The sequence below is a fragment of the Calidris pugnax genome, unplaced genomic scaffold, assembly GCF_001431845.1.
Source record: "Calidris pugnax isolate Ruff unplaced genomic scaffold, ASM143184v1 scaffold103, whole genome shotgun sequence".
In the NCBI taxonomy this organism is placed as follows: Eukaryota; Metazoa; Chordata; class Aves; order Charadriiformes; family Scolopacidae; genus Calidris; species Calidris pugnax.
Genome location: NW_015090990.1, coordinates 11,786,136 through 11,810,291, shown reverse-complemented (window position 1 = coordinate 11,810,291; position 24,156 = coordinate 11,786,136). Strand labels below are relative to the sequence as shown.

The 24,156-nt window shown below is 38.2% G+C and overlaps 1 protein-coding gene across 8 annotated transcripts in view; it reads left to right on the top strand.

Annotated features, from left to right (window-relative positions):
- The window catches only part of ZNF385B (zinc finger protein 385B), a 175,372-nt gene that overhangs the window by 103,969 nt on the left and 47,247 nt on the right, over positions 1–24,156 (top strand). For 7 of the 8 annotated variants that reach the window (XM_014954203.1, XM_014954204.1, XM_014954202.1 and 4 more), the window contains one exon: positions 13,304–13,434. In XM_014954203.1, coding sequence (XP_014809689.1) covers positions 13,304–13,434 — 131 coding nt within the window. Of the gene's footprint in view, positions 1–2,233; positions 2,254–13,303; positions 13,435–24,156 lie in introns of those variants that run through there. The other variant, XM_014954207.1, reaches the window with a different exon arrangement.

Sequence of the window (24,156 nt, the reverse complement as noted above, 5' to 3'; positions counted from 1 at the left end):
TGACTAAGCTATAAACTCTATATGGACTCGAGCACATGAACTCTATGCATAGATAGCCAATGGAAACTAAATTCTTTACCCCATAATTTTAGTAAATTACTAAGGATGATGATGAAAGAAGGACATGAATATGTAGGAAAACATTAGAAAATAAACTGAGACTGAAATAATTATCAAACTTCAAGAAATCTTTTTGTAAGTGCATTTACAATGCTTACAAGAATATCAAAGGAAAAAGGCAGATTCTTATTCTGTGAATGTCAGAATAGGACAAGAAGCTTGGGTTCTGTGGTGCCATTTTTACATTATTTTTCATTAGAAAGATCAATTGTGTTAACCTGACGGTCATCAATATAAATAACAAAAACCTGTCAGAGTGTCTTGATGATCTAGAATCTTCAACATGCTGGTTCTGACAAGCGCAACGTAAGGATACTTGTGGAAATATCGCTGCTGTTACCACTTGTGAACAGAGAAAGTACCAGAGCACTAGGAGAGCCAGTGGGATCACAGTATCTTTAAAAGAGAAAAAGGAACAAACTGAGTTCAAAGACTAATAGATTACCTTCCCTTTGAAGAAAGGGAAAAATGAATTATGCCAAAGTAATACAGAGGAACACAGGAGCTGAGTAATAACCGCTGCAGCTCATAAGCAGGAATAGCTCCTCTCTGGATGCAGGAGAGGATAGCTGTATATCACAAGCTGGACGCGAGTTAACTCTGCCGCATTATCAACTAAGACGGATACCATCCTGAGAGATATAACCAGAAACATAGTGTGGCAGGCATGAAATTTGTCTGCTACACTGCAAGAAAAGATGAGGGCCAGTTCAGGCGAGCCTGGATAAGAACGAGAAGCATCAGCGCTCACAAAAGTTTTCTTTTCAGCCACCCTCATCTCAGTACCCTCCTCTCCAGGAAAATTCTCTTTTGTTGGCTTGTTGCCAGTTTGTTTCCAACTGGTCTGACTCTCTGTGCTGTCTCAAGGGAAGTGTCAGGAATGGAGGGACTGTGGGGCTGCCCAGTCTGCTCTCAGTCTGGTCACAGAAAGTGATGCAGGCTGTATGACACGTTTCATTAAAATGCTTTAATTATTTTTTTTTACATTAATACTCACTTTCTGTGAGTATTATTTCTCTTTATTTTCAGTATAGTGTTTGATTAATTAAATTCAATTTATGAAATAAATCATATTAAAGTTATGTTAATCTCTGGGAAATTAGAGGTGACTTGTTTTGAAAGGCTTACACTAGCTGATGTCCTGTTAAAAGTTAATTTGAATGTTTTTTTAAAAAAAAATTCTTCTTTAGTACAATCCAATTTAATTTAACGGAAGCATCCCTCACTCTGTTATATACTGCTTTTTTTGTGTGCATCTCTCTCTTTCTTAATGTAGCTGAGGGTAGGGTTGCCCAACTTCATGTCATGCGGTCTTTGAAAAACATAGCAGTATCCAAAATCTTTATGGTCCAACCCTGGCAGGCCTGGTGCACTGCTGCACCCAAAAGCAGAATAAGGTTTCTAGTCAGATACCAGTGGTTAATTAATGTTCAAAAAGATCACTACTATGGTGATCTGTGTTAACAGATCTGTTAATTGGAAATTTATTGTCTTCATTCCTCCCTGTGTAAGAGAGGGTAGATAAGCATGTATTGCAGTTTTATAAATTCTCAAGTTCTTACTTATTCATCAATACTGACTTAAGAATAAGTAAAGCAGTGCACCTTAATAAAGTAGAGTCAGGATTTGTGGACTTTGATCATCTGAATGTCATGACCCCATGCTGTCTGTAACTTTGTGCTCTAAGATCCCCCTTTATGAACTTTTTAAAAAATTCAAGCAGACACCATATCTTTTTTTTCCAGAAGATATTTAAAGTTCAGTTCTGTAGCACCCAGATAGCCATCTAAAACAGTAACCTCTATGTTTACTTCTAAGAGTAATAATAGGGAAAATGCTACTGAAGTACAGTTTATCAGTCTTTTAGTTTATATTTGATCTGGTGATGTCAATAGCAGGCTGCCGTCCCTCTGGAGTCAAGTTGCAAACACTTTCCTCAAGGGTATTTAAAGCTAAGCACACAATTACAACAGCCTGGAATTGTTTTCAGGTTTGCTGGTTACCCACCGTCTCATAGCACCTAACATCACAAAAGCACCCTGTTGAAATGAAAGGACTATTTATCTCCAAGTCTTATGCTGTGTGTATGTTTAAATGCTGCAGAGGGGATGGATTATAACTTTAGGGACTAAGGTAAGCATCATGGCACCGATTAACAGTGGGAAGCTTCCATGGGACTACATGGTCATGTTTTAATGTGCTTTTGCTTTGCCAGAATGATTCATGGTTGTGTGGTTACAGCAAAAACCTCTGCAGCTTCTGCATGCTGTAAGGCACTGGTGAATTTGTAGTCTGTCTTTCATTTGTAAATGGTCTAAAGAAGTTTGGTCAGAAATGCAGCTCTTGGGCTCTTTTCACAGCCAGGTTAAAGCACCTTTATTTGTATTTTTAGGTGAGAGGAGTGCAGAGTCTGCCTCCTGCTTTCTTGAGTGTGATGAGGTCTCTGTGCTTTTTACGTTTGCAGGTACAACCCAACATGGTGCAGTGGTAAGTTGTAAAGCTTGAGAAACAAAGCTTTAACTTTTCCCTGACTGTGACTTTTATGAGTGTGGGCTCTGAAAAGGACATGTGATATGCAGTCTGATTAGGAGAAAGCTGAAAATCTCCAGGAAATCTTATGAAGATGTTCTTGTTGCTTTAGTTAGGGGCAGCAGATACAGCATCAGGAAGAATTAAAGTTTGGGACTTAATTTAAACCACACGCATTATAAATCTGCCCTCTACCTTTCTATGTTTTCCCGCTTTTTGGATGTGTGCTTGTATGCTGCATGCCCTATGATGTAGCAGAACAGTTAAATTCAGTGTAGAACGTAAGCTACATGGACAATATTATGAAGGTTTTAAAATCTGCCTTCCTTCCCTGACTTGTTGGGTTTTTTTTATTTCTAAGCAGAAAGATAGCAGTAAAAACTTGTACTTAACTATGGAAATGATAGCAACTAAGGGGAAGATTGTGAATGAAATTGTGACTTTTTGGATAGAAAGGGGGTGGACTGGATGTTCAAACTTCTTTTGAAGTTTCTGAAGATTTGAAAGTTTTCATTGGAAAGAAAAGTGACAGCCCTCAGCCTGTTGGTCTGAGACGTGCTGGGCAGAATGCGGCACACTTGAAGTGTTACAGAGATGAGCTGTAGGCTCCTGAGTGTGGGCAACAAACAGGAGGAGCTGGAAGCCATTATGCAGCAGGAAAACTATGATATGGTTGCCATCACAGAAACATGGTGGGATGACTTGCACAACGGTAGTACTGCAGTGGAATACTATATACTTTTCAGAAGGGATAGGCATGGAAGGAGAGGTTGTGTAGTAGCCCTGTATGTTAGGGAATTTTTTAATTGTCTAGAGCTCAATGATGGTGATGTTAGGGTTGAGTGTTTATGGGGAAGAATCAGGGGGAAGGCCAACAATGCAGATATCATGGTGGGAGTCTGTTATATACCACCCAACCAGGATGAAGCGGCAGATGAAATATTCTGTAAGTAGCTGGGAAAAGTCTCACAATCGCTAGCCCTTGTTCTCATGGGGAACTTCAACTTAGCAGATGTCTGCTGGAAATACAGTACAGCAAAGAGGAAACAGTCTAGGAGGTTCCTGGAGTGTGTGGAAGATAACTTCCTGAGACAGCTGATGTGTTAAGCCAACTATGGAAGGAGCACGCTGGACCCGTTGTTTGTGAACAGAGAAGGACTTGTGGGTGATGTGATGGTTAGAGGCTGTCTTGGGCATAGGAACCACAAAATCATAGAGTTTTCAGTTCTTAGAGAAGTAAGAAGTAACTTTGCAACAGCTAATTTAGGTTGTCTAATCTTTTATCTGAAGGATATTTAGGGAGAAATACCAATAGAAGAACTTAGGAAAAGAAAACTAGAAGCAACTTAGGTAACGGTATTTTGTAGAGGTGATTGTCTAACATGTGGGGAAAGCAAATGGGACATGAAATTCTCTAAGCTATAATGACTTTTAAGAGAGTTGGAAGTTGCCTAATGTGGTTAAGTGATTAGACACATCTGTGATGATGCATATGGATCTAGACCCCTATTACTTTTGTGCACAGCATTGTTGAGGTGGTGTGTTGGAGTATTTTGTAAAGAGAAAAAAGCCCACTGCAGACTTAAACCCCCCAAAAGTAAAGGTTGAGGCATAATGGTTTTGACTGACTAATAGCAAAATGATCACCCAGCAAGCATTCCTGGTGATAGGCTTGTTTGGTTTTAGTGGATAGCTGCTCAGTACCTCCTGAAAGAAAGTCTGTGTTGAGGCTCACTGAGGGTTAGATGAGCTCAGCGGTGACAGAATTCAGGTAAGAGCTGGATTTTGAGAAACATCCAGTTATGTGAGAAGTGAAGTGATGACAGACTCTCTAAAAAGCTCAGTGCAACCAAGTCCCATCCCTCAAATTATGAAACTTTAAGGTTATGTAAATTAGGCTCTTTTGCTCCCGTTCCTTAATAGGGAGGCTTCAGTTTGTAATGAAACGTGTTAAATCAGGATCCTGAACCAAGAGGAAGTGGAGTGCAGTGCTTCATCCTGGGACACCCACATGCGTTATGCCTACACCTTAGAATATGCACTGAGATGAAAAAAAGGGACTGGTATGGAAGTTGCACCATGCTCTGCACAAGATTGTGACTGCAGTAAGCACGTGGTGATGTTATGCTTTTAGTTAAGGGTGACAATGGAAAAGCAAACTAATACCCTCTCTTGCTGTGCCTTTGTGTTGGGAGAGTGGAAAAGGCAAGGAGGGGGCTGGTTTAAATAAATCAAGGAAAAGAATCCTAAGGATTTCAGAAAGATCTCCATTAGTGCAGATGGCAAGAGAATAGAGAGCTAAAAAAGACACAGCTGTTTTTTCTGTCACACTTGGAAAACTTCAAAGCGAGAACAACTCCAAGGCAGCGTTTCCTAGAAGCAGATAAGAACAGAGGAGGGGGCAGAGCTGTTTGCTCAGGCTGTGGATACCAGAGGGAGAGGCTTGAGCAAGCCAGAAGATTCTGAGAAAAAGAAATTGGGGTAGACTGCAAAGCTCCAGCTGACTTTAATGCAGGCAGGACCGTTGCATTTATTAATAGTTGTCATTGCTTGATTAGAATAAAATCCAACTTGCTGAGCTTGATGGTGTTAAGCTATAATGTGCCACTCTGCTTTCCAGTCAAACAAATTGCCTTGGTTGCTTTAGAAATAGAGAGACTTAGCAGTTTTAAGAAACTAATGGCAAATATTTCCATACTACCTATGAATAACAGCGAAATGCAATTGTACTGCAGCCAGCATGTTTCTTCTAAATAAAGTGAAGGATGTTCCATGATTTATTTAATTGCTTAGACTTGACAAGGAGCCAATGCTAACTAACATGCTTTGATACTAGTATAGTACCTCTGGAGTTCACTTGGCTTGGGAATATAAATACTTCAAAAAAATGTGTGGAACAGTGTAGCACAATTGCTTTAAAATTTAGGTTGTACATTATGCAGGTGTGCAAGTGCTTTCTCAGCCAAAAGAACACCAGAGTGGCAACTAAAAGAGAAAGAGGACAGGAGTGTGAGCCAGACGTTCTGTAAATCCGCAGGGGACAGGGCTCTTCCAAATGTTGTTGTCAGGCGATTGTAATGTGGTTATTTAAGGAAAATGCAAGATAATGTGTTCCACTTCTAATTATTGGGCTTTTCTTCCCACTCCACCTGCTCTAGTATCTTCTCTACAAAAACTACAGTGGTTCATGTTTTTATTGGGAACTACTAGAAGTACAGTACAACTGCAAGGAGAGTGAGGAGAATGAGATTTTTCTTGATTAATGTTTTGATATATTTGTCTCTAAAATACTGAAATTCTAGTTACGTATTGTAAAGCCTATACCTACACCCCCACCAGGTAAACATCATTATGGGTACTCCATGATTTTGATTAATTTTGATAAATGTAGAGATTAAGGAAATAAATACTGACACAGTTCGTTTGGATATTAATATTATTATAATAGGGATTTTCAATAGCAGCTTTTCCCTTATTGTTTCATATCAAGTTATATGCATAGTATTTATGATCTATAGTTTATGTTTTTATTTTTTGAAACAAACATTCTTCGATCATAAGACATTGGAGATGAAAAACAATTAGATAGGCAGAGGAATATTGACAGTTCATTGAATTTACAGTAATTCCAAGTCAGCCCCTAATTTTCAATAAGGAAGGGCCTGATCTAATGAAGATTTGCTTACTTGTAAGTACAAGTAGGTTTATGTTTTTAATTTTAAAATTATTATGTTAAATATATGCAATATATAGCTATAATTCTTTTCTGATTGTAAATGAGCTATATATAATTATTAAAATTAGGTAAGTAAGTGATGGTTGACATTTTGGATTGATTAAATGCCAGAGCTTCCATTCATTTCAGCAGCACCAGATTTCAATTTATTTTTGGTATTGACCTAGTTGGTGGAATCCAACATGTATTTGCAATGTAGAAATACCTCATTTCACGGTATCTGATTTTATACAAAGGGAGAATATGTCCTCATAGAACATTTATTTCTAGATGGATAATAATGGAAATACTAACTTCATGCTCAAGCATACTGAAAATCATGTTTTAATTTGTAGGGAGTGAATTATTTTCATAATCTAACATGTTTTTTAGATAAGTCATTCTTAAGCACAAAGAGCTTAAACTATACAATATATAGATAATTTGTAAGTTGCAGTGAAGTTGCATCAGATGTCTCTGGGTTTGCTGAAACATCTACTGGAAAAATAAATTCAGAATAAAGTGCAAAATATTTGGCATGTCATTTTTTATCCATGTTGCTACGGAAGGCTAGACCTGGACCGGTGCTTTCTTATCACTTGTCTTATGAGTGTTACACAGAGCAGTTCTTGCTTAGTGCTGTTGAATAGCCATAAGCTCTACACCAGTTCTTGCTGCCTTTCCTTGTGGCTTTTGGAAAAAACCACAGCTTTCGAAGATTTGCCCATTTTTATTTGCCAAACATAGATGGTCGTGTATAATTTGTGCTTTTTAAATCCGTAAGTAAGTCAATGAAGTCTGACGGCTTCATTGATATCTGAATAATGTTTAAGAGCTATGAATTCAGTGCACTCTCCAAGTTTTAAAAGATGTGTATGTATCTCTGATGGTAATCATATCAACTCCCAAAGGAGCTGCATCCTCTTTCATTAGTGAGTTAGTTTGTATGGGGCCCTGGGGGCACAGAAGTTGTTAGCGTTTTTCCTATTGTCATCCTGGGGCTGTGCCATGCCTCATGTATGCTGTTTCAAGTTACTTTTTAAAAATAAGTTGCCTGGATAGTGAGTTATCTCTTAGGATCATGTTGATTTGCCATTTGAGAAAATCTGTTGAAGTAATGGTCTTGCCTCTCCTTGACTACTTTACTTTTGACAAACTGGAGTCCCTATGGGTATCATAAATCTCACTTATGATAATACCATATTATAGAGAACAAATGTTTGTTCTGCTAAGCGAATCCTGCAAAAACAATAATCTACTAAAATGCTGTGCTAATTCATATTGCTTTTTATTTAAGAGGGGAGAACATCTTAAAGTTCACCTCCGTGAGTGTTATTAATGCAATACTTTTAGAATAGCTTTTTCTAAAGTGTTTTCGTATCAACACTTGCTGTCAGAAGCTCAGAATTATTTTACTTGCACTTAACTTGGTTTTAGCAGTTTATCTTAGGCAGCAACAGAAACACGTGACATTCTCTAATACCCATGTATAGCTGTAACTAAACAAACAAAATTAAAAAATTTCTGGATCCTGTAAACTGATCATACTGAGAAGGAAAAAAGATTAATATTTATATAAAGTATTGAGAGAGATCTCAGAGGCTCATGTTATATGAATACTTAAACTACAAAATGTAATGACTTGCAAGTGATTGATTTTTACCTGTCTTTTATGGGGAAAAAATTGATAGTGAAAGCAGATGGATCTGGGGTGTGATGCAATAGGGACATCAGATATAAGGGAAGAAAGCTATTGTTTTATTATATGCATTTCTGTAGTTAGGTGGGAGGTTTTTTTGAAACATAATTTCATTGTGCCAGTCTTCCCATGAAGCTGCATATAAGCAAGTGTAGGAAAATCTTGTGCAAGTTGGGGGGTTTTTTGGTGGTGGTGGGTTTTTTGGGTCTCTTGGTTTTTTGCAAGGCATAGACAACAGAGCTGAAGAGATTTTTATTCAATATAAAAGCCTAGGTACTGCCTCTTGCTCTAACCTGTTTATAAAACTGGTTTTGGGCCACATATTTCTGACAATGTTCAAAACTTCCACTGACAATAATAAGCTGTACTGAAACTGTAGGATCCCAGAAAAAAACTCATGCAGAATTACCGCGTAATCGTTCCAGGGAGCTGTTTCAAATATGTCCAGTCTGGTCTTCCGTCTTCTGGAGCTCCGAAGGAAGATGCTGTAAATGGAGATGACAGTGTGAGGTCTAAAGGCAGGGTGGCTGTGCATAGTGTTGCTTCAGTCCATAATGAATTCAGCCAATGTGGGCAAAATGAAAGGGACAACTTGTCATCCACCCTTAAAGGGATACTGTTAGCTCAAGCAATGTCTGAAAAATGCTGCATTAAAATGTCAAGGGAGGAGAAAGCCCAGAACTGATCCATTCCATCAGTTATAGTGCTACTGTTCCCTGGCCAGATGAGACTCCTCAGCATTGAGGTAGAAAGTAAAGGTTCCTCATAGCTGAAAATGGTCAAATAATTCAGGGACGAAAAAGCCAGCACAGCCTGTCCATAATCTGAAAACTCTCAGTGTAAGTGCCTAAGTAGTGGTGGGTGTAAGTAGCTCAAATGAGGTCCCTTTGAAGTTTTCCCAAATACAAGTTAAAGCAAAGGCAACCTGTGATGGATGTTGATTTTCCAGTTCACAAAAATTTGTCAACCAGATACTTTTACTCAGTCCTAATAGCACTTCAGTTACTCTTCCACTGCTTTTGTTCTGAGCGTGGACTGCTTCCTTGGATCAGAGGATTAAAACGTTTTAGTAACATCTTTAGGTAATACAAAAAGGGGAGAGAATTGTGTATGGATTTAGATTTCTCTATAGTTGCTTTTAATGAAGATTTTGGAAGAACATGCTTTCAAGTCTGCAAAGTAATTAATTTCTTTAAATATGCTGAAATTGTTCATAAAATGTGTTTTAGATGAGTAAGTTTTGTGATGGAATTGGGTTTTTCGTGTAATGGTCTAATATTGACCCAACTCAGAGGAATTAATGTGAAGGCATTAAACCCTTTTTTGTGTTTCTCAGGGATAAAGAAAAGCTCTTAGGGAGAAAATCATAGAAGAAATATTTTCACAAATAGTTTTCAGGAAGGTGCAAAGGGAGAAATCGTGTGCTTAGATTTGACTGAACCTGACACTGCATTTACTTGAAAAAGATGAGCCATGACTGTTAACCATGGCCAAAATTAACTGTGACTGCCTCTGCCAAAACTGTGATCCTGTCAGTCTTGGCTTCTGTAGTTTTTCCGTGAAGCTGCAAAAGAGCTGAGGTTGGTGGCAGGGGGAGTTGTTGGTAGAACCTCCTTGAGTCCCCATGTCATCTGCTCTCTTTCTGGCTCCTGGGTAAAGCATGCCTCACTGGCCCCTGGGACTCGTCTTGACATGGGAGTGACAGATACAAGACTTTTACTTCCCCAAAATACCGCTTTCATTGCTCAGTCTTTTAATTATGTGCCTTTTTTCCTTAGGGACAGATCAGATTTGGGTAAAGATGACAACCTTTCATAAGCTTTGCAAAAATGCCAGTGGCCCAGTGTGTTGTGAGAAGCCATATGTACGTGGTAAAAGAGGAACAGTGCCTGTTACACAAAGATACATATGTGGTTTTGAGATACATACGTTTAGGAGGAGGAAGAAGTCTTAATAAAAGGAGACATTTTGGGTCATCTCCTCAGATGAAAACCTGTTTTCCTTCTCTTGGGCAAGGGTAAAAGGGACCAGTGAGGATCAGTGCATTTTGGCAAAGACTGTCTGCTGCTTGCATCTCCAGTAGACAGAGAACCCCTGCTGTGGGAGTCAAAATTGAAGTTACAAAGGTAAAATACTGTTTAAAAATTATGAAGCTGAAATGAGCAAATTAATTTACAAGGAAGATCTGTTATATTTATGCCAAAGATTTACAAGTAGTTAAAACAATCTGCGTTTGACATGGTAAGTTGTCTCTATCATTAAAATGCTAATGAAATGGTAAACATCTGTTAAATTTATGAAGATAATGAAGCTTGTCAGCTACATCTTTCTTGTGCCAGTATTCTTGCTTAGCTCGGGTCTGCATACAGATTTGGTGGAGTGGTGCTGAGAATCTATTTAACCTTTGGGAGCAATGCCAGTGTAAAACTGTGCCCTGTTCTGTTTAATTTCATGATTTTGTCCTGAAGTGTTTCTACCTGTAGTTTAGGTCATCTTTATCTGATTGTTCTTCCAGAGTCTTTCAAAGATCGGTCTGAAGATCAAACTTCAGTCAAACAAGGTCACTGGTATTTTATTTGCAATAGTTGAAGTAGTAAAATAACAAACAGAATTGAAAAAATCTCCTATTACTAATACATCCACTAATCAGTCTGATAGGTGTGTACGTTTCTTATTCTGTATGGACTCCAAATATATCCTAGTCTACTGGTTGAATATTACTGTGGCAGCAGAAACACCAAGGACTGCAAAACTGCAGGCAGATTCCATATCTTTGTCACGAGAAATGATTGTCCTCAGCCAAGGAGAACAAAGAATATGGCATTGTTTGCAGGAGGATGCTAAATGTTCTTTTATTCTTAAAACTTTTATTGCAAATGTTTTCTGTACCTTGGTTAAGGACAGTATCAGAAACCTAGGTTAGCTCTGTTTTTAAATGTCAGTTACAAGTTACCCCTATTCTATTATATTTTTTTTCTGTAAAATTTAGTTAAAATGTGTAACTATAGCTTCACTGAAGTATGTATATGTAAAGAGAAGGCAGGTCTTTTTTAACTTCATGGATCTTTAATTTCTTATGAACTTAAAAGAGAAACTTGCAGAGGTTAGATTGATGATGGTGCTTTATGGACTTTAGGTAACCAAACACAACATAGCTGCTGTTTGAATACAAATCTGAAATCCAAATTAGGTAAATCTACTGTTTCAAAATCAGCTAGTGAAATAGTCATTATTTTTGCAGTTGAAGATGTTCTTTATGGATAAGTCCTCTGACACATTGCTGTCCTATTGGTGCATTTTTTTCATTATGGAAATGAAGAAGAACCTATAGGCATGTTAGCCTTTAGCTTTTTGTCATTTATGACTCCACTTTGAATAAGCTTTGACTTACAGTTAATTAAGCACAACTGTCAAGAGTTTCATGGGCTTACACAGAAACAAACCTTACATTTGGGAAAGTACTGGAGTAGGAGAAGGGAGAAAATATTCTGGAAAAGTGTTGCACACATACTTTTCCTTTCAAATTGTGCAACTTAATTGGGATGGTGTTCAACAGTTCTCTCTCTATTGTTATCGATGACCCATCTTTCTGTAAACAACACACTTTTCCTATAGAAAAAAACAGAGAATAGATTATAGCCTGCTATTCATCTGCTTGCTCATAGGGTAATGTTTACTGTGCTGCAGCTGTGATCAAAATGACTGTCTCTCCGCATCTACAAAATTTGAACACAGGGCTAGTTACAAGCGCTTGGTTGTACAAAAAATCCATACAGCCCCATCTGGCTTCTGAACTCATCCTTCCTCTTAGATACCATAAGATCAGTCTGAAATTGTGTCCATGGAGGCAAGATGATGAGATGAAAAGGAGGAAAATTTCTACTCTGCCTTCAATTTTGCATGTACTTAACAAGGAGAAAGGCTTGATGGAAGACTGGTATTCAGGATTGCCCAGTGTCTTGCAAGTTGATGCAAATTATTTGATTTCATGGGAGAAGAGAGGGAAAACTGCTTGCTTACTTTTCTGCTTTTATTTTCTTTTTTTTTTTTTTTTTCTTCTCTGTCCTGACTGAGTTTAAAAACTAACACAACTACTATGATGAAAAGCTTAGCTTTGTGTTAGCTATGCTTGAGAACAGAGAAACTCCTAAGAGGACTGTTACGTTTCCGGCTGATGTGCTGGCCACCAGTGAGTGGGAGAAGGAGGCAATTATGGAGAAATTCTGGCAGAGGAAGGAGAGGCAGAGAGTGACTCACCCTCTTTTAGAGGTGTGGGACACTGGTGTTTCAGAGTCTGCTCCAGTCGGTGTTGAATTATTTATTCAGCCCAGGAAGGAGAAACTGAGATATTTTTTATTTATTTATTTCAATGAGGGAAATTTTATTTGCAATCTATTTTGTATGATTTCAGGAAAAAGTTCTCCCACAGGCATATCTGAAAGCTGTGTACTAGGCACACTATTATGTGAATAGTGCAGATAGGTAGTTAAAAATGAGTACTTGGACATCTGTGTCTTCCCATTCCTTCAGGGTCTTGCTGGGGAATGATTCTGAAGTGCACACAGAAAGAATTTCAGCATGCAGATTTCTGGGAAGCTCTTGTTTGGAGAGAAAGATCTGGGTTCCAAATGCTGGTTTGCATTGCATGTAAAGAGTTGTGTTCATTTATGTGCTAGATGATTATTTAATTGTTGACTGTTTTCTAATATTTGCCTTGCACTGTAAAACAGAAGGCATTTTTTTAAATGTTAGATGAAATAATGTTTGTGCAGCACCTGGTAGTTACAGATGCTGTCAGAAGAGGAAGAAATAAACACACAGCTCACTATTTGGAAACTAACCTCCCAATTTCAGCTTGCATGCATTGTCTGTACTAGCTGATCTAATAGGCAAGCATCAATTGCAAAAGCATCTGACTTTCACGGGCGCCCATCCTGGCCTTTTTGGCACAGGAGAATTTTTCAGCTTTAGAAAGGATTTATTCTACCTGCCAGTGTGATTTATATACCATATGTCTCCTCTTCAGCATCTGAGTATCCATGGCCATAGGGAAGTGCTCTGCCTCATCTGTAGTGTGTGGAAATAGGTTTCTTTTAATGATATTAACTCCTACAGAACCACTTTATTATCTCCCGGTATTATTTTTTTTCTTGGCGGTTGTGTCAGGAAGAGATAGCTATGCTATGTGTGATGTGGAAAGGAGAATACTATGAATTCCTGGTTTTGTTTGCTCTTGGCAGGCACTACTACACTTCCCACCCTTGTGCGCACACCTACCTTGATGATGCAGCCTTCCCTGGATATCAAACCCTTTATGTCCTTCCCTGTGGACAGTAGCTCTGCTGTTGGATTCTTCCCAAATTTTAACACAGTAAGTAAAGGTGTTTCCACATTTAGTTACAGTGTGTGCTTTCCAAGACAGTTTTAATATCCAGTATTGAAGCTGCCTTAAAACCAGTGCATTGCTGTCACAATTTTAGAGAACCGTTTTTCTCTATGCTATGGTGGTTGCTGTTCCCTTGTACAAAAGAGTGTTACCCACCCAACCCAGTGAACGAGGCCAATTCTTTTTTGACTTAGAATCATAGAATGGTTTGGACTGGAAGGGACCTTAAAGATCACCAATTTCCAAACCCCCTGCCATGGGCAGGGACACCTTTCACTAGACCAGGTTGCTCAATGCCACATCCAGCCTGGCCTTGGACACCTCCAGGGATGGGGCATCCACAACTTCTCTGGGCAATGTGTTCCAGTGCCTCACCACCCTCATGATACAGAATCTCTTCCTAATACCTAATCTAAATCTCCCCTCTTCCAGTTTAAAAGCATTACCCCTCATCCTATCACTACATTCCATGATAAAGAGTCCTTCCCCGTCTTTCATGTAGGCTCCCTTTAAGTACTGGAAGGCTGCTATAACTTGGTCTGCCTGGGGTGGTGTTTGCACACTGGAAAAAAAAAAAAAATCCCAAGAAAGGTTTGATGAGGAATAGGATAGTTTTGAACATTTGCCTGGGCATGTGCTGCAAAAAAGGACAAAGCAAAAGCTAATGGCAAAACAGGTATGGCAGGTAAGGCCTAGATCCTCCACTGATGTGGATCAAGCTAGGTCTATTACAGACTGGAAGATCATGTTAGTTATGTATAACAATAAATTTGGAAATTTCACAGCCAGCCAATGTTAAAAATGTGAACCTACCACCTTTATTTTATGGTAAAGCATCTTATGTTTTTGAATAAAAAATATTATTGCTAAAATAATGCTCAATGCTTCTGTAGTTTTCCACGTTTACCAGAGCAGCAATAACAAAATACTCTGTAGTTCTCACTTCTTTAACAGCTTATAAAATGGTTCTGAATGTCATCAAAATGCTTTTTTGCTATCGTACTTTATAATTTGTTTAATTAATTATTATCTTAAATGTATCTAGTACAACAAAACCAGTATTTTGCATGTTGCCACTCAGGTCATTCAGCATGGAATGAGTTGGCAAATAGTAGGCTAATAGCAACAAGAAGGAAACTGCTCCGGGTCATTTCTCCCAAGTCAGCGAGTACGATCTGTTCGTAGGTGACCGCTGCTGTACAGCATCACACTTGTCACTGTAATTGTAGGGTGGGGGAGGATGTAAAGGGAAGCGGTGTCACCACCGCCAGACAGTGATCAGCTGAACCACTGCCAAGTGTTTCCTTTTGCAAACTCACCTTCTGTTTGAAGTTAAAACACCAAGAGGATTTTATGGTTTTTTCTTCATGACTTGGAAATGCATCTTGTTGACAGGCCTTGTGCCGTGGCATGTGGTGCTGTGGGATAGTTATGAGGTAACATATCAGCCAGCTTCTTTCAAATGTCAGCAGCCCAACTCATATTATAAGCAGTAGCAAGTATTACTAATTCATTGCAAAACGTGTATGTGAAAATTGGGCATTTATGAGGGAAATGTGGGCATGTGCCTGTGTATAGACTTGGGGGGCATACGTGCACGTGTACAAAGAGATAAAAGTTTAAAAAAATCTAGGTATGTTTAAAGTGCAAGACCAAAGCTCTATACAGTTTTAACAAGACAATGTGTCATTCTCATCTTCTAGGCATGATATAATTAATATTCATTTTACATCCTATTTTTAATACATTTGAGAGTTTTCTTTGTTACTGATTTGTCTGCTTTCCAGTTGCACTGCTTTTATAGGTGAGCTTTTTCACAGAACTGTACATAAAAACTCAGAGAACCTGTTCTTTAGGGATGCTGTTATTGTAGAGTTAACCAACATTGCTTACTGATGGTATTATTGAACTTCTGAGTTGCAGTAGCCTCTAGAGACAGATTAATTTGGGCATTTAGATTGCTTTTGCCTATGTACACTAGTTTACATTTATCTGGGTTATATTCCAATTGCCTAATTCCTGGAGTTTTTATCCTTCATACCTGTCATTCCTCTCCAAATTTCTATGGGTATTATAAAAAAAGAGGCCTGGGGTAATTGGCAAATATTGTCAACTCAGTGTCTACTTCCTCCCCTGGAATTCTTGATAATTTAATAAAATCTTGCTGCTGTGCGCCATAGACACCACATGTTTAAACGCTTTTTTTTTAGGAACCGTGGTTCAGCACTACTGTTTTTAATTCACAGACTTCACCATTTATCTTGCAGGAATTGATTTTCCTTAACAGTCTTACAATGGACTTTAAAGCTCATTGGAAAACTAAATCATTCATAGTTATCTACTGACGGGCACAGTGAACGCCAGCTGTCATACACTTCTTTTCTTTCTGACTTAGCGCTGCCTTTGAAAATGTAGATTTCTATGTTTGTATATTTATAATCTTTTTTCTTTATTTTTCACTGTAAAGTGTTGGGGGGAACATTTAAAAGTTTGTAAAAAGCCTTTTTCCAGAAAATAGGTTTGAGTGAGTAGAAGCTAAATCCAGTTGACCCGTAATGTCTGCGTCATCCAAAGTGCCTTAATTTTTAATCTTGTGCAGGAACAGAATATTGGAAGAGCTTTTTGTCTCTTCCCCCCCCAAAACCCCATCATTTGCTTTATGGATCAATCAAGAAAACTGCACTTCACTTACAAGAGGACTTGTCAAGGACTGTAGACAGTGAAGCCTCTAGTGAGCAGCACTCAATCTTTTTGCCTTCAGAAGGACTGAGGGGACCCTGCAGAATGTGCCAGGGCCGCTGTTCATGCTTGCATGTGTTCACTGAAGGTGACAAAAAGAAATGTGGCCTCAAGAGAAAACTTCTTTGGATCCACCTCTTCATTTTCAGTGGCAGTCAGATACAGACTGTTTTCTAAACATTGCCAGGAGGTGGTTTCTAACTTAATTTCAGTGGCCTGGAAAAATAAAAGTTTCTGCTTAGGAGCTTGATATGGTACTACCAGAGCAGGAAAAACAAGGTAAAATATATTACCTAGAAACATGTTTAAAGGAACACCCCCTACAGTGCTTTCAAAATAACTTCTCTTATTTATGGAAATACATTTTAAATCTGGGGTAAACCCTTTCTTATATTGTTAACTTTGACAGTTTTCAATTCTGAAAACATCTATGATGATCCAGATGAAACATCTGTGTTCCCATTTAGTTTGTGAAAGTGTTCTGATCACTTGCTTCCTTCCATGTGGGGTGCTCTGAAGTTAAGCTCTGAGCAGACCCTGATTTTTTTAAAAAGAAATGCCTTATATCTTATTTTCTTGATGGAATTGTGTGATTTAGTTTAAAGTGCCTCCCTTCTGTTTCTCCTAAAAACATTAATATGCTGTGGATATATGCATATACTTATCAATTCACGCCCCAATTAAATTTGTCTTTGTTCCTGACTACTTGCTTATTATATAGGAAAAATTAATTGGAGAATGATTGCATTAACTCCTTAGATACATGCCTTTATTTCTCAGTACGGGTGCCCTGTTTCAACAGATCAACCATAAAGGGATCTTCTAAGTGCAGAATGAAGGATTTCAAGCAGAGAGGTATTGCAGAATAGGTGCTTTCTTCTTTCCTGGTCTTTTCACAGCACCAGCAAATAGTTTTGTGAGAACAGGACAGGCGTGATCAGGCTGTCACAGCCTAAACCTGAATTGATGCACAGAAGGACAAACCCTCTCTCAGAAGTGCTGCAGCAGCAGGTCCAATGGTGACAGCGTATTTGTCCTGGCATCAAGTCCTAAAAGCTCTTGCTCAGTTACTCTTACCCTGTGTCTGAAATGCATAGCTGGAATCAAATTTTTGGCTGATATTACTTAAGCTATTTATGTTTATAGCAGAATGTGAGACAGCATTATAGGAGCTTCCAAATTGGTAACTCCAATGGATGCTGGATGAAAAGGTATAGTTTAAGGAGAGCCCTTTTTTAGCATGCTAAAATTACTTTAGGATACTTAACAAGTAACATCTTGCATGTTGATTATGTTTAAAGATCTGTAAGCCTTCCAAGTCAAGTCATAGCCTTCAAGCATAAAGTCACTGGAAATCAAAGATTGCACAGTAATCTTAATTTGGTCTCCACAGTGCATTTAATGTAATATAATCTTGAATTTTACACTTGCTGGCTTTCACCTTCTGTACCATTCTTTCTCCACACTTCCCTGATTCATTTTCTCATGTCATCCATCTTGTGGACTGAATGAAAAAAGGATGCTTTGTGATCACATCATGGAAGGTTATCACAATACATGTGGTAAAGTGGCTGAAAGCCAGGATTTATCTTGCAAAGCAAACTAAATGATCACTGTCTGCATCTCCCAATAAAGGATCTATACTCCCCAGAAAAAAATCTCAAAGCTCCAATGCGTTCTACCTTGTCCTGAAATGAGAGCAGTGCTACGTGTTCAAATTTAGTCACAGGGACCTGTCAGTCTGCACAGAAGCAGTATCAGCAACTTCTCAGATTCTATCATCATAGAAAATAATCAGCAATTCATGTGCTTCCTTCTGAGTTTGTTATGGCCTCAGGGGTAATCAAAGATTATAGCATCTCTTGGAGCTTTCACATTAGTGAAATATTTTCCATATAACTAGCCCATGATTGGTTTCTAAATGCTGTTTCATACCTTCGTATTTTAGAGGAGACATGGGTTAATGTGGCCTAGTTACTTCTTCAGTGTCTATTTGTCAGGTTTATGCTGATTCTTTATATTAGGGTTCCCTCAGCCCCCTTGCAAAGTGGACCAGAAGTATTTTAAATCTGCCTGTGAAGGTGAGCCAGCTGGAATAGGCTACAGGAAGGGAAAGAGGAGCTGAGTAGTAAGTTAGTCAGAAATCTCTGTCTCTTCTCCAGTAATAGCCTTGCTGGACTAAGTATTGCTGGCCTATCCCCAAGACAACTACTGGGAGGAACTAATTTGCTCTTTCCTCTTCTGCATTTTCAGTTATGTCCCTCATTTTGTTCGCTGCCCATCTAGTTCTCATTTGAAGGGCCCCGTAATCAGCCAAGCCAGAAGCGGAGGTTTGCAGATAAGAGCGTGGGGCACTTGTATTGCCGGCTTCCCTCGCTCCTCTCTGCCAAGTGCCTCTTCTGCGTTTGGCACGGCACCGCAGCTCGGGAGCTTGCTGTTTCCTTAGCAGGGTCTGAATTCAGCCACTTAATGCCCTGCCACAGTGCCAAAGTACGCTCTGGAGCTCAGGATTGTATACAGGAGGAGCAAATTACAGATGCCGCCAACGGGATGTTGCCAACATGTTATCTGTGGTCCTCTTGACTGAAGGAGCCTGTCCATGTGCTCTGATTTCCCCTTTTCCATTTTGTAAAGTGCTGGACGGATGTGACCCGCTCTGCTCCTCTCCCTCTGAAATACTCTGCTGTAGAAAGTAGGTGAAGTTTTGTGAGAGCTATACTTTACCCTCATTAACTAACAGCACAGAAGGGAAATATAAGCAATTAACTTAGGTGTGTTGTGGAGTAGCTGGGTATTTTGTTTTGGGTGGGTTTTTTGGTTGGTTTTTTTTAATCAAGAAATGGCAAGTTGTTTTTTCTTACAGGCATTTTATAACTTTTTTTTGTTGTTGTTAGCCAAGTAGGCACAAAAAGCACTTCAGGTTTGCCTTCTATTACTGTGTCAAGTGCTTAAAAACATTCCTATTTCACTTTTAGTTATTATTAATATAATAGCTTGTGTTTTCCAAGTCATAGCCAAAATCACCCAAAATATTGAGGAATCAACCTGTGAAGGGAACAAAAGAGATGTGGTGCTTTCCCAAATCTTTACAGGTGAGGAGAGCAGAGGTTCAGGAACTGCATAATAAAGCCCAAATTCTGGCAGTACAGGCCTCTGCTCTGTGGCTTGCCTTTGCTTTCTCTTCTGACTCCTCTCACTGTACCTGCTTGCAGAGCTCCTTTGCCCTTTCTATGGGTTTGATGCAAACCAGCAGAGACCTCTTTCAACTGGTAGCGGTTTTTGGAACAATTCTTCTTAGCCTTTGGAGGCCCTGAAAAGTGCTTATTTAAGGTGGTATATTTTTCCTACAAAATACTTGAGACATTTCAGCTGAAACTTTAAAAAAGGATTGAGCTTGAAGCAACCACCTGCTAAGATACACAGAGTTAGATATGGGGAAAAAAAAAATGCTGCAAAAAACAGTGTCATCAATCCATTTTTGACAGCTTGTACAGTTTGTGGTATTTTAACATAAAGATGCAGGTTCCTTAGTTCCTCTCAGGAATCTCTTCAAACAGCAACTCTTTGTTCAATAGGTGAGCCTAAGTCAGTACTTTTCTGCCTTGTTTCTAGTCTTTAATGCGTATTATTTTCAGGAAGAAAAAACTTACTTAAAATAGCACAGACTGGCTTCAAGGGAGAATTGCTTTAACCATTAATTATTTTTTAAAGTTTCCTATATTTTCTCTAACAGGAACGGGATAGATAGACTTCCTCCTTTCAGTTTCCAGACCAGCAGCCAGATAGGAAACCCTGTCTCTAAGGAGCAAGTGCACTGACATGCACTGCTGAGAAACCGAAATCAGGAGGTGCAGTAGCCTTTCCCTACTGCTTTACAGGCGCCCAGCATCCATGGCATGGTTCCTAAATTGCTGCACTACTTCCACCATTGTGCATAGAAGTAATTAGGTCATCACCCTGATTCTGTAAAGAAATACAGTTTCTGCATACAAATCTATTTGCTGTGTCCTCCAGAAAATCTGTTTCTTGGCTACAGGTTTACTGAAAGCCTGGAGGTAGTTTCTCTGGCAATACGATGGTATTTATTTCTTTTATTGGTCAGCATAGGGAAAAGCTAAGGAGCTTTTATCTGCATTGAGCTGCTTCTCAAGTTAGTAGTATGTACATGGCAAAAGGAAGCTGGTTAAAGGGGGAGGATTGTTAGTCATAAATATTTTAGGTGTTTGAACATTGAAGGATGTTTTGCAAATTGACTGTGAGGAAAATATCTCCCCTTAAAGCAAGCAGTCACAAAATTGTAGTTTGAGACAAACAGGGCACATGTGTTGCACCACTGTGCTTATAAAGGTTATGCTCATTTCTAATTATAAGTCTTGTCCTAAGCAAAATTCTAGAACACCTTTAGAGAAATATAAATTCTCCATGTGTCTGATGAATACAGAAGTGGCTGCTTTTGCAGCATCCTGGTTGTACGTGGCTGGTTTTCCTGGCCTCCCTTAGACTTTCATCGGATTGTTCCATGAGAAACTAAGAATTACTGCAATAGCTATAGATTAATAAATTATAAGAATGGAGCTAAGAATCAAATCTTATACTCTTTCTTTCCAAATGTGGATATAGCTAGTGGTCTTTTAATCTAGCCTTAGTAAATTTTATGACAATTTAAAAGTACTGTATGGCAACTTAAAGTCATAGTGTGAAATCTGTCTTTGGCATACCTGGAAACCAAGGATACACAGGTTTGAAGCACTGGCCAGCTCATTTCAACTACCAGAGCAAGGCTGATTTGAAGATGTATGCCTTTCAAACTGGTCTTCTCTGTCTGGTCTCACAGTGGAGATACCATGAACTTCAGCCACTTCCCCAAGTTAACACTAAGGAAAGAGGATTGCATTTCTTGTTCATGTATTTGTTAGAACGAGACAAGTTTCTACCTTACTTTGTGTGGAGAAAAAAAAACCAAAACAACAGACTTTGATACTATTTTAAGTTTCAAGACAGATTTAATTAGAAATTGAATGTTCCTTTAAGGATTCATGACCAAATATAGCTCTTTTTAATCAAAAGCTTTTTAAAGGCTGTTTGTGTAGTGTGTGGTACTGATGAAAAAAAAAATAGTCCCAAACCAGAAAAATCATTCCTTATTTTTTAGCTGAAGAAAGTCTATTATGCATTACCTACTCAGAAGAGTAGATGACAGCTGTCATCTAGCGTACTTAAGTGATTCTTGGTTCTAATCTGCTTCTCATTTATATTCAGCCATTTTATACATTTATATTCAAATGTATATAGATACATACAATTTATCCTCTTTCTAGATTCTTTTTTCAGTATGTGAAAGGTAATGATATTATTTCATTTTGGAAGACTAGGCTTCTTGTGTCTTTATTCTCTCCTGTTCACAGAATTAATCAAGGCCATGAAATTGTCCCTAACCTCTCTTTGGACAGTTCAGAAACGTAGAGGAAATTCAAATCTACCTAATGGGATACCATTCATCTTTGTGTTGTTGGTCTCCTGGAGCAGGCTGGAAGCAAGAAAACTGTCAGCAAAAGTTAGAGCAGACCCTTAAGAAGAAAAGGGTCATATCTGTGTACTATCTCAAAGATGAAAGCAAAAATTGTGAGTCTTTTTTACCCCACATGTTATCTAGGCTGCTTTTCTGACTACAAACTCCTAGGCTTGAGTCTGCTGGCAGGATTCTATCGGAAGGTAATTTTTCATATTATTTTACCTATCTAGACTATTTTACTGTCAGATGGTAATAGTAAGTGTGACAAGAATAGCTTCACTCTCAGAGTATGCTATTGGTTTGATTTTCAGCATCTCAAACTGTAGTATGTTTTTATTTTTTGCAGGATCTGGAGGCAAGATGTATTTGGTAGTGTTTTTGTGTTTAGCTGAACACAGGCAAGTGTTCTGAATAACAGCAGCCTTAATAATGAGTAGCAGTTATATAACATTTTCCATCAGATGATTCTGAAGAGTTGTAAACATGTTATTTAGACCTTTCAGCCTTTTTGTGATGTTGCAAATATTTTTATCCCCATTTTACAAATGAATAATATAAGGCTCAGATAAAGTGACTCGTACAATTAAACTTGTGAGCCGGCAGAGACGCAAAGAGAAGGAAAATTTTCATAGTCCTTGAGTATTAGTTTAGCCATTAGGTTTGTACTTGACTTTTTCTCAGTTTTGGTCTGTCATGGTCCTAAAAGTTCATCTTGCAGATAAGAAGTCTTGTACTATGGTAGAGGAGTAATTTGAGTGGATTAAAAAAGCCCTTCTGATGACTTAAAACTGATTCAGTTTTGTATATATATGTAAAAAAAAAAAAAAGGTATTAAACCTCAGATACTTGCTTTTTTCCTCATTCTCCATTTGATTGTGGGGGGGAATTCTATTTTATCCCAAACCAGTAGCTTTCTGTTTATCTTTTTTCTTTCTGTTTGTGTATTTTTTCAGTAGCATTCTGCTTGTTTATTTCACCTACAAAAATATCTAATGTTGTGTGGAGCAGAAAATTTTACATTTTTCTACCATAAGGGTTAAATCTATTGTTGGTGTTCACATTACAGACAGAATGCTTTATGTATTTATATCTTCACTTGAGAATAAGCCTTATAAGAAACAGAGACCAGATTCAGATTTCTTTTTTTGCTTTGGTGTCTCACTAATTCTATCTTTCGAGTTAAGCCTTTCTACAGGAATCAAATATTAAATTTTAATAATCTTTTACACGACAATTTCTAAAACAGCAGTGGTATTTCATTTTCAGAACACTCTTTCTAGGGCTTTCCTAATTACGATTCTCTAAACTAGAAATTATTTTTAACATGCAATAAATATATCCATGGATGAAGGGAAGGAAGGGCAGAGGAAATATTCCCAGCACTGAAAAAATAACAGCAAAAAATGATTAAAAGTTATTTTCTCAACTCTCTTTTGATATCTGTATTTAATCATATCACACTGTACAGGGAGAAGAGAGGGGTAGGGAGAGATTAGAATTATTTACCTGATATTTATTTTTTTTCAAATATCAAGAGTTTCTTGATTTAAGCCAGAAAAATGCAAATATGGAGGAGGACAGAAGAGAATGTAGAATGTTTTTCCCTTTGCTTATGTTGGTCTAAACCATGATTTTGGACTGGTTTAGGAGGAAAAAAATTCTACTGGGAAGGCTGGGATTTATCCTAGGCCTCCTGAGCTTGGTCCAACAAAGTCTTGCAAATTTCTAAGTGAAAACCTGACTGAAAGCAGTCTACTTCTACATCAGATTCCCAGTTTGGTGCTATTTCAGCCAGCTCCATCTCCCAGGCTGGGTCAGAATATATCCCAAGATAGAGAAGAACATGTGATGGTGAAATTATTCATGCTAACACACAAAATGGATAAATGGGCATGTCAGTAAAGATTTAGGGCTGTGCTTCCAAAGTCAATGCTGAGGCAAGAAGACTAATGGATTTCTTGTTAAAACAAAAAACAAGGTATAATGAAGTAGCTAAAGAGAAAGTATATTTGAGCATATTGTTCAAACTTTTTTGTACCTATGTTTCAATGGCATACTGAAAATATGAAAAGGAGTCAGAGAAAGCCTACCAAATGAATGAAGGCTTTTATAGTGAGAGGCTCAAGGAACTTAGCTTATCAAAGAGAAGGTTAAGAGGTGATCTGATTGTAGTGTATAGTGCCTACACATTCAGAAGGTATCTGAGATTAAGGTGACCTTTAATAGAGAAGGACAACTAGATCAAGCAGTTTATAATAGACATGGTAAGCATTGCTTCTCAGTGATGTAAGTTAACTTAGTGGGAAAGTTTTACATCAACCTGTTTAAGTTTTTTCCCCAAATTTAAGCTCTGGTTGACCACAAATCGGACTTCATAATAGAAAAGGCTGAAACTCTCAATTGAATGAAACTGTGTCACGAATCAGATGTGGTGATTCCTTCTGGCCTAAAACAAA